At 39.1% G+C, this 11,056-nt stretch overlaps 1 protein-coding gene across 2 annotated transcripts in view; it reads right to left on the bottom strand.

Moving 5' to 3' along the window:
- Window positions 1–1,806: 1,806 nt before the first annotated feature.
- Window positions 1,807–11,056, bottom strand: part of csrnp3 (cysteine-serine-rich nuclear protein 3) — a 284,514-nt gene continuing 275,264 nt past the window's right edge. For both annotated transcript variants that reach the window (XM_070874581.1, XM_070874588.1), the window contains 2 exons: window positions 3,989–4,285; window positions 1,807–3,350 (listed from right to left, as the gene is read on the bottom strand). In XM_070874581.1, the coding sequence (XP_070730682.1) occupies window positions 2,238–3,350; window positions 3,989–4,285 (1,410 nt within the window). In that variant the 3' untranslated portion in view covers window positions 1,807–2,237. The remainder of the gene's footprint in view (window positions 3,351–3,988; window positions 4,286–11,056) is intronic.

Below are 11,056 nucleotides of genomic sequence, written 5' to 3'. Positions count from 1 at the left end.
TACTTGTATAAACAGTAACCTACTTTACTTTTGTCCCTGTAGTCACATGCTGAAGAAAGCTGACAATGAAAGAAAAAAAAGTTTCATATATTTTGCCTTTTCAAAGCTTTCAACCTTTAACAACCAGTACACCTAATTCTAAGCAAATTTAGGTTTTGAATGTTGGAGCACTGCTGATTGCCATTCTGATTCATTAGTTTGGGTAGTATGGAGGTAGAGAGGAGGTGTGTAGTTGGAGGCTGGTTATCAAAGCCTTTCTTTCATTGTTATACAAACATGTTGCATGCTACAAGCAAATTTTATCTAATTGGACAATTGTGATTTATATTCTATTTACACGACACAATTTAAAATAAAGTTCAAGTAGATCAGTATAAACCCGCACAAAATTAAGCCACTGGGTTTTCAATTCTACAGTGATCTAGATATTATTTGTTATAATTATCATCTGATATATCCATGCATTAGCGGAGTATGTTGAGTGTCCTATTAGAATTTATGAAATGTGAGACTTTGAATTATTATTTTTAAATAAAATCACATTTGGACATTCTGAACCTTTCAATTTTCAATTTGTTAAATCCTAAATCTGAAATCCAAGCATTTATTCACTAATGTAACTGCTGAGTAGGAGCAGAAGATGCATTGTGTGAAATGAACATTCCACCAGGGAACCATTTATCCTCCTCACTTCAGGCATAACTTACACCCTGATTGCTGTCAAAAGATATCAGGAACTATTTAATGGAGCGTTAAAATGAGGTTCTGATAACTAATGACCTTTACCGTGGTTGCCTGAGTTTTTTTTCATCGACATAAGTACTATCACACTCTAATGGGAATGTATGAATTAAAGTAAGCAGTGTTTTCCTGGAATGCCTTTTGAAAAGTCACCACTAGATTTCTACACGATGTAAGAACTGCGTTTTGACAATTTCTATCTCACTGAAGTTGAATCTCTGTAGTATTCAATTTTGTGAGCTGTTTCATGCAGTTAAGATATTGGCAAGTGAGAGAAAAAAATGTATATATTAATAAATTATAAATCATACAGTAGAGTGCCTTAATATAGAAAATAAGTTCAGTTCCTCAAACATGTAGCCTGACAAAACATCTAGATTCCTTTTCTAAAAATTGAGTTTTAACTGGAAAAAAGCACAGTACTTGTAAAGAGCCCACACTTTTTTTCTGTAATAAAGATTTAACATTAGTCTGCTTGATAAAAGGAATATGCATCTCCTAACAGAAGTGGATTGTCTCATCAGCCCTTTCACTCCCACTCTGTGTTGATAGTATGGAGTTTTTCTGCAGTGGATGGTATTTTTTATATGTGCAATGTAGTCAGTAGAGGAGTGGAAATTCATGATTTCTCATTCAGTACAGTGGACCCAGCTCAATTGCACATGCTATAGGTCAAAAACACAACAACCTGTTTTAGGATAATTCCTACAGCTGCAAGATGCATCCACACAGAGCGTTTCTTTTATATCAGCTGTTCTGGCTCCACAACTCTATGGAGTACTGAATAAAAACACAGAAAAGAAAGAACTGCCCACTTCTATCAAGCTCAAAATATCACCTTAATTGAAAACGAAACCTATATAATTTCAAACAAAATTTTTTGCTGCTAGTCATGGATCAGATCATCAGTCTCCCATGTATACAGCTGTCATAATCAAACAGGAATATTTAACATGTACATCACATAATTGTACATTAACTGGCATAAATAAATTCACAAATGAAACAATAAAATTATTTTCACAATTTTCACAAATACAATATGTAAAAAGTTCTAGCCACATGTTTTGTTGAAAACTGGGACCTTATTTAAATTTTTGAGATGATGTGATGCAGACTAAAAGCCAAGAGTAAAGCTTGTGATCTAAATCTTCAATCTGGTTAGCTTGGTATGCTTGACCAGTAATGCTTGTTTAACAGTTAAAATGCTTTTCAAAGTCATATAAATTATTAGTGACTAGGATAGTTTATACCAAATCACGTAAAGTCTAATGCAACATTTCATAGCTGTGGATAAAGAATTTGTATAAAGTCTGCTTCCAATCACATTTTGCAGTCTTTAAAGCATTGAAAGCTAGTGGCATCAACCACCATTACTGACCAGTCGACCTAAAGACGGCAACTGTTTTTTTTAAAAAAGGTAAACTATTTAAGTTATACTCCTTTCCATTCTGAATAAACTGTAGTAATGGACAAAAATGGAGTGACTGGGTACACTAAACAAATACACTTTCCACTACAGATGTTTTGATAGTCTCTTCTAACAGTGCTTTGCCCTCTGGGAGGATGATGGTATTTTCCAGTACCTGTTTAGGTGCATAAACATCCCCATTTGAAGCAGCAACATAGTCATCTTGAACATGGTTATTTAAATAGCTTTGAAGCTCTGCTTGAGAGTGGCTTGGTTGCTGCTCAGCATATAAACTGTTACACTGAGCATTGTTTTCATGTGCTGAAGGACAACAAACTATCACAGAGGGTGTTGTAACGGGATAGTGAGTACCGGTAAAGCTTCCCTCTGGCTGCTGTGCGTATTCAATATATTGCTCTGCAGCTGAGCCATAAGGCACCAAGGAAAGTGCTCCATTCTCCTGATTCCTCTCTGTATAGTTTGAAGTTAAAGTGGCATCTACACAGAAAGGCTCATTGCCACAATCTGTAGTAGCAGTTGTAGTGCTGGTAGTGGCAGTAGTGGTAGCAGCAGCAGTGGGGGCAGCAGCAGCAGCAGCATTACCCTCTATCTGATAATATAGTGTTGAAGAGTTAGTGTAATAAGAAGCATCTTCTGGTGGCGTGCTATCATGCACAGAAGTGCCGTCAGCATAGCATAACACAGAGGAAAGGGGAGTAACTTCAGTTTGTGTCACCACAGGGGCAGCCAATACTTCGCTAAAGCTTTCAGCTTTGCAGTCTGGCTCTTCATCCGACTCACTGGCTGCCAAGCTCTGACTGCTGGAGTCCGTTATGCCACTGCACAAACTGCTCCCGTCATCATCATCATCCTCCTCCTCATCTTCTGCTTGCCAGTCCAGCTCCTCTGCTGACTGAAGGTGCATCACTGCAGTTTCGGGTTCATTTTCAATGTCAAAGCTGTCCACAACAGAATATTCGTGGGGCTGCTGGCTTTGTACCAGATGGCTTGCATGAGCATTCATGTCTCCTGGGAAACCATTCTCCATCCCAAGCTGCTGCTGATTTTTCTCCAACTCCAGCTTCATTATTGTGTGCAAAAAGTGTGTCCGTACCCTGATAGGGTTGAACTCAATCCTGCCTGCTGTATTGCTGCAGCCTTCTTTTGTGCATCCACATGGGAAAGACATGCGGTCGACCTAGGGAAAAATTGCACAGGCTAATTATTACACAAGCAAATGCATATGTTTCATCCCATGTTATAGTACCAATTAGTGTGTTGGTGTCTGATATATTGTACCATATAATGCCTAATGGTTACTGTTTTCCTGATTTTATTTACTGGCACAAAATGCCATTCTGCACCACCAAGTACTCAAATGTCCCTTTTGATCCATTTCTAATTAAAAAATGAGACTTCCAAGTCAGCATCGGGGAGGAAACAACCTCACGTGGTGCAAGGCAAATGCAAAGATGATCCTCATGATGAAAAGATAAATGTCATTTCAAAAACATGTCGAAGGGGCAGCAGTGCCCAGTTTTTCTAAATTATTTTATTTAATGAAAAAAATGTCCTGACAACAATTCCACTCCTCCATACAGCACACCTTCTAGCCAAATACAGGCACGACACTAACATACTCTCTCCACTCTCCATGCAGCAAGCCACAAAAGAAATAAGCTGTGGCAGAAAGGGAGGGGGAGAGGACAACAACTCATTCAATTTACATCACAACAAAATGTTTTTTGTCAAGAAATGGAACAGCACCTGTTAAAAATACACTTGCAACTAAGTAAAATCCAGTGTTCATATAAATGACACAAGTTATCTGCTTACCTGGCATTTAATCCCTGCTTGACTACAAGCACAAAGCTCAGGATCACAGTATATTCGGCAATCACAGCCACAATCCTCCCTGGATACACGAATTGCACGGAGCTCATGTTTCTCCTCTCCATCGATCTTTTTAACCCCAGAAGCCCGTAATAGTGCCCTTCTCTTTTTGGTTGGCAATGGTTGTAAGAAGAAGTAGTCATCTACCTCTGTGTTATCTAGGTCAATGTCGTCATCAGAAACATCATCTAATGTGAGCGTATTGGCTTCTTCAGACTCTACTGTACCATTTTTTGTTAGCTGCAAATGCAAAACATGACTACATTAATAATATCTGGCCAATACTTATCTAAAAAAGTATTCCATGCATTGCCAATCTGTGCTCAACTTTGTAATTCTGCAGCACCCTGAAATGTTGTGTGGAGCAGTATGCTTGAGGGCGAGGGGAGAACATTCTTAACTTCAGTGCTGAACCGAAGTTAACTGAAAAGAAAACGTTTTCGTATTGATAACTGCCTTCCAAGCATTTCTTTAATCTCATGAAAAGTGCAAAACTACTGTCTGCTGGGAGAAGTGTGCATCAATATAATATTTCACTTTGACTCAGTGTTGAAGTCAAGATATATCGGAGTATTAATTTAATATCTCCAATACCAAATACACAATTTCTCAAAATATATCCCATACAAATGAAATACAGGCAACTCTCGTTTATCCGGATATGGATCTAACGGAAAACCCACTGTAACGGAATTTAAAATAACTGTCACACACGTGAATATCTCGCTCATTTCAACTATCAATTACATATAAATTGACGCAGGTGTGGACTTCTTTCTCACTTTTTAACTGTCACACGCATTGAAAGCAGTTCAAGCAGTCGGGTGTACAATTTAAAATGTCTTGTGGCACTAAAAGGAAACAAAAAGTATTGAGCATTCAGCAGAAATGAGAAATTATAAAGAAGTCTGAAGCTGGCAGAAGTGTGCGTACCTTGATGGACGAATATGAAGCTGGATCATCAACAATTTACGATATCAAGAAGCAAAAAAAAGATTTACAAAGTTTCACCGATGCCTATGAATCTCCCGTGAAGGCAATGTCCCACAAGAATTTGCGAAAGCCGAACTGGACCAAGTGCTTTATGAATGGTTTTCTTTGAAACGGTCTGAAGGTGTGGCAATTTCAGGGCCAATGATTACAGCAAAGGCCAAGGATTTCAAGATGAAAATGAATCTAGCTGAAGAGTGCATTTTCTCAGAGGGCTGGCTCACATGTTTTAAGCAGTGCCATGGCATTCGGCAGCTGGATGTGACGGGCGAGAAAAAATCAGCAGACAATGAGGCCGCATGGAATTATTCAAGAACATTTGCTGAAATGGTGCAGGAAATGAAATTGACTGCAGATCAAATATACAACGCCCATGAGACTGGCTTACTATGGAGGTGTTTGCCAACTGCTACATTGGCTGCAGCAGGGGAGAGGGAAGCTGCAGGCTTTAAAATGAATAAGGAGAGGTTAACAATCTTGAATTGTGCCAATGCTTCTGGAGAACATAGACTTCCACTTTTAGTGATTGGCAATCAAGGAAATCACATGCTTTAAAAGGAATTGCTAGTTAGCTGTCAGGCTCAGTAAAGTGCGTGAATGGACAGGGACATATTAATGGAATGGTTTTCAACAGAATTCGTCCCCCAAGTTCGAGAAAACAAGAAGAAAATAGGCAAACCTCGTGGAAAGTGTGTGCTGCTTCTGGACGTAGAAACATAGAAACATAGAAAATAGGTGCAGGAGTAAGCCATTCGGCCCTTCGAGCCTGCACCACCATTCAATATGATCATGGCTGATCATGCATCTTCAGTACCCCATTCCTGCTTTTTCTCCATACCCCTTGATCCCTTTAGCCGTAAGGGCCACATCTAACTCCCTTTTGAATATATCTAACGGATTGGCCTCAACAACTTTCTGTGGTAGAGAATTCCACAGGTTCACAATTCTCTGAGTGAAGAAGTTTCTCCTCATTTCAGTCCTAAATGGCTTACCCCTTATCCTTAGACTGTGACCCCTGGTTCTGGACTTCCCAACATCAGGAACATTCTTCCTGCATCTAACCTGTCAAATCCCGTCAGAATTTTATATGTTTCTATAAGATCCCCTCTTATTCTTCTAAATTCCAGTGAATATAAGCCTAGTCGATCCAGTCTTTCTTCATATGTCAGTTCTGCCATCCTGGGAATCAGTCTGGTGAACATTCGCTGCACTCCCTCAATAGCAAGAATGTCCTTCCTCAGATTAGGAGACCAGAACTGCACACAATATTCAAGGTGTGGTCTCAGACAATTGCAGAGCACACCCACATGAGTCAAAATTAGTGTCCAGTTGTGGCAACATCTTTGCATGCTATCTGACCCTCCAATGTGACCTCGCTCATTCAACCAATGGATCAGGGTTTCATACAAAACTTCAAGTGCCACTATAGGAATAACTTCATGCGCAAATTGATTAATTGCGATCAATCTCTGATTTCCAGAGAGCATACAATATTAAAGATGCCATCTATGCATGCTCTCTGGCATGGAGAGAAGTAAAAAATGTTACATTGAAGAGGTGTTGGCGCAAGCTGTGGCCCAATGTCATATTCGAAGACAGTGCTTCTGATGACGAAGAATTCAAAGGTTTCTATGTACGGGCTAATAAAAAACAGGCTGTCACAGAAATCGTGGAGATTGTCAGCAGTGCACACGAAACAAACGCACTTAAATCCCACGCAGAAGATGACATTGCTAAATGGATAGATGTTGACATCGACACAGATGTAGCACAAACTCATACTGATGAGGAACTCATCGGCATAGTCACCAATAAAGACAAATCTGATGAAGAGATGAGCGATTCAGACAATGAAATTGAAGAAAAAGAAAAAAAGACTTGGACACGTGCTGAAGAAGCAATGAAATATGTTGTTGGTTTTTTTGAGGAGAATTCTCATTTTACTTCTCACGAGGTTCTGCAAACTCATTTCATCCACAACATTTTAATTAAGAAGAAAATGAATTCATTGAAACAAGCAGATATAAAATTGCTATTTTAAAAATCAAGCTCAATTTTAACAGTTTCAACAGAATAAAATTACTTTTAATTTTGAGACGTTATGAATCAATTTTCATGCATTTTATTACGTTCACGTTCAGAAAACACGAACTAAATCTTTGTGGGTGGTTCTATCACCTTCAAATATCAGCTTTAAAATATAAACTCGTCCAAACGGAAAATTTGTTTATCCGGAATTGCCGAATCCCTTAGCGATCCGGATAAACGAGAGTTTACTGTACATATATGTTTCTTTAACGACCAACATAACAAGCAGTCGTTGCCATTGCACATGCAAAGGTTTCTAGCTCTGACTGCCACTTTGAATCCCAATACTTATTGGTAGGATGAAAAAAATCACAGTTGCAGAAAGCAAAATCTGGGCTGCAGAAATCAGAATGTTCATAGTTTCAAAGCCTCACACCTTCAGGATTTCACTACATCCTATGCTTTAATTATTATATTTATAATCCACTGATTTAGTTTCTGCATTCAGTCTACTTTTACCATAAATTCCTCTCAGGCAAGTTTGTGCTATCTAATTTCCAGAACGAGAACAAATGTCTCATGACACTTGTTATTTTAATTTGAAGAGAAATTTGCTTCACAAATTGGTACCAAAACCTACACAAATGCATGGTCTGTGTGATCTCTTTTCTTTAGAACTAATGGCCCAGAAATTCCGGCCTCCCCGGATCCGTACGGAATGTGCATGAACCCAGGAAGGCATCGCAAAAGCCAGTTTTCAGCACACAATGCGCATGCACTGAAAATCGGCTTTTCTGTCCACATATCGGGAGCGAGGACATTTGCTTGGGTATGATTGTGGTATTTACCCATATCTTGCCCAGCAAATGTCCTCAAAACTCTTGCGCATGATAAAAGCAGGCACATAGCCTACTTTTACAGGCGTAAGAGTTTTAAAACATACTTAAAACATAAAAAATAAAATTAAAAAACACATTTTATTTTTAAAAACCCTGCCCACTACGTTAAATTTATTTTAAACCATAATTAAATAAACTTTTAAAAAACTTGCAAAAAAAAATTTTCTCTAAGATATTTATTAACTTTAATTTCAATTAATTTTAATTATGTGAGATGTGTTTTTTATTTTTTATTTGGCGTTATTGTGTTTGTTTTTTTTTCTCAATAGCAATGAGAACTCATAGATACGGAGTTCCCATTGCTATTAATTGAGAATACTTTACCGGATTGGTTAAGTAGTCACACGTGACTGCATCTTCTGCGTGGGAACCTGGAGGACGGGAGCGCGCTTCACACACGGGAAGTGAAGGCCTCCCCACCAGATTTCCATGTTCCTCTGGGACCACCAGGTACTTTCAGAAAAATTCTCCGGTCGGAGGCATCCGTCTGAAAGAAGCCTCCAACCGGAATTTCAGGGCAAATATATACGGATATTTGACAGCATGGAAACCAGAAAATTGCATTATATCGTTGCTAAATTGCAGCAAGTCCAAGAAGTAATATTGATGTGAAATTGCAGTCAGATCAATGAAAATCATTTTGCTTTCTTGAGTGCAGTATTACCTGCTATTACTAACTGGTCTGTGCCAAAGGCTGGCACTGACTGTGAACAGTTAGGATCCAACTGTGAGCAGAATCTGCTGTTTACAATGCAATGAATTGATGTAGCAGTTATTATGTACAAAATAGACCCAATTAGTTGTTTGCTGGTCTAATTTCAATGTTTAACATTAGAGTGAAGGACATTAGTCAACCAGTTGGGTTTTTATGACCAATCAGCAGCTTTCATGGCCATTTCTTCACATACTAATGCACAAATTTACAAAATTTGTCAAATTAAGTTCCACAATCATGATGAGAGACAACCTCATGATTTTTGCATTACTTGCCCAGTACCATAACCACTAGACTACCACACTCATTTGATGGCTTTTGTTTGTCTTTAATTACTGATAGTCATTTTAATTATAATTATAATTATGTTTGGAACCCGTATCTTGCCCTCAGTTTCAGCTTAATAATTTCAGAGAAATAATACATTCTGTATAGATCAAGTAAGCACACACTTGTGGTAATTAGGACTTTGGAAGACAGTGTAAAACAAGCATGCTGCCCATTGTACATCTCTCACAATTTTTGTTTCTATGGGATTTAATAGAAATGAACATCGGGAGCGGTGTATAATGGTCGGGTGATCCAATATCCACCCCATTTTACACTATCGCCCTAAGTCAAAATTACCGCTCCCCCCCAGCTTAAGGCCCCGAAATTCTGAGGGTCCTGAACCATTGGCACATGTGTGGCAAAATGGAACCCCTATCCACCCAAGCCCTAAAACATAATTGGAAAATCCCACGCTGGCTTTTTTTAAAAAGAATTATAAACAATTCCCAATCACACTTGAGTTTGGAAGGAGAAATTCTTCTTCAATCCTGATCCAACTGCAGAGGGGCAGTTGAGTTACTTGTCCAAATTGCAGGGGTGGGGTCATCTACATAGCCCAGAACGCGCATTGTGCCTGCAAGGATGCTTCATGAACTGCTGGTAAGGAAGTTAGAGTAGCACCAGGTTGCTCTGATGGCAGAGTGGAGGCCCCACCAAAATCTTCCTTTTCACATGTTCTGCTCCCAATGAAGCAAGTGGGCCTTTTTGGATAAGATAATCAATCCCTTCTCGATGTCCTTCATCTAGTAAAGGTTTAGGGCCTTCGTAAGACCCTCATGGATATTCATGCCAGCTCTCAGCTGCAATGAATTCCTCTGATGCCTTATAATTGCAGAATATGTGAAATTTCCCTGGTATCCTGGGAACTCCCACAGACGCACTTCCATGATATGATTGCGAGGACAAGATGAAGATCTGTCCATCTCCCCGCTGCACCCTTCACCTCACGGCTGGAATTTAAAGAGCCAGCACCTTTGCGAAACCTGGTCCTCCCAGTGGAAAACATTTACCCCCACCCCTCCCATAAATCTCCATCACCTCATTCTTTAAAGGGCACTATCTTCATGAAAAAGCATTAAGCAAACCTTCTTTTCATTATTTCTGATATTTCTGAATATACAATCACATGAATCATATCAAAACTCATCATCACTGCACCTGAATATGGCATCACATTGATGAATCGGATGCCTGACTTTGCTGGCTTTTCTCCTCCTAAAATACTGTTCATAAAGAATGTAAATATTAAGAAGTTCTAGTACATCTAAGTATTCAAATTGCTGTTTAAGAAATTATGCAATTATCGGTTGCCGTTCTTTTAACTAATAGAAGTATGCCAAACTTTTAATAGAATCAAATGTGATGGTGTTCCTATTGTTGTAGGCGCCATATATATAGGTTTAATTCAGCAACACCTAATCAAATAACTTTTAAAGAGCATAGCATGGAAATTCCTGGATCCCTGATGACACGTTGTAACTGCGGCAGGGTGAAACTACCTGCCAATATCCAAAGATTTTGACCAAGTCAAAAATTCAAGAGTCAGCTAATTTCAATAGTGTTGGTGGGTCAAGATCAAGAGTCCCATTAGCTAGAGGCCACATACAAGAGCTGATTTAAAGGGCTACATGCAGTTAAAGGGTTGCACAAGTGAGACTGAAGTGGCTGGTGCCAGAAGGAAAAAGACGAGCATGTAACTTTCATAGGCTGATGTGGAAGTGCGGCTATCTCACATTAGAGAACAGGGGGCTAACATTGTTGGAGTACCAGTGAAGAAGCCATCACGTGCTGCAACATGAGGAATGGGAAGGAAGTGGCTGTGGCTGTGGGTAGGACCACCATAAGTCCAAGACCCCCTTTTGCAGTGTCGTAAGTAGTTTGTTGACCTCATTGGGTCAGCTAAGATAAGAATGTTTTCAGATGAATAACAGGGCATATAACTGAATCCCAGCATATTGCAAATTCACATGCAAGAAGTAATGTTTGTCATTGCAAATGAGATGCACATTTAGGAAAATAGAAGGCTTTGCAGTTCATACATTTTGAGTA

The sequence above is a fragment of the Pristiophorus japonicus genome, chromosome 3 (genome assembly GCF_044704955.1).
Source record: "Pristiophorus japonicus isolate sPriJap1 chromosome 3, sPriJap1.hap1, whole genome shotgun sequence".
In the NCBI taxonomy this organism is placed as follows: domain Eukaryota; kingdom Metazoa; phylum Chordata; class Chondrichthyes; family Pristiophoridae; genus Pristiophorus; species Pristiophorus japonicus.
Note: the sequence above shows the minus strand (reverse complement) of the source record. Positions and strands in the feature narration are given on the sequence as shown.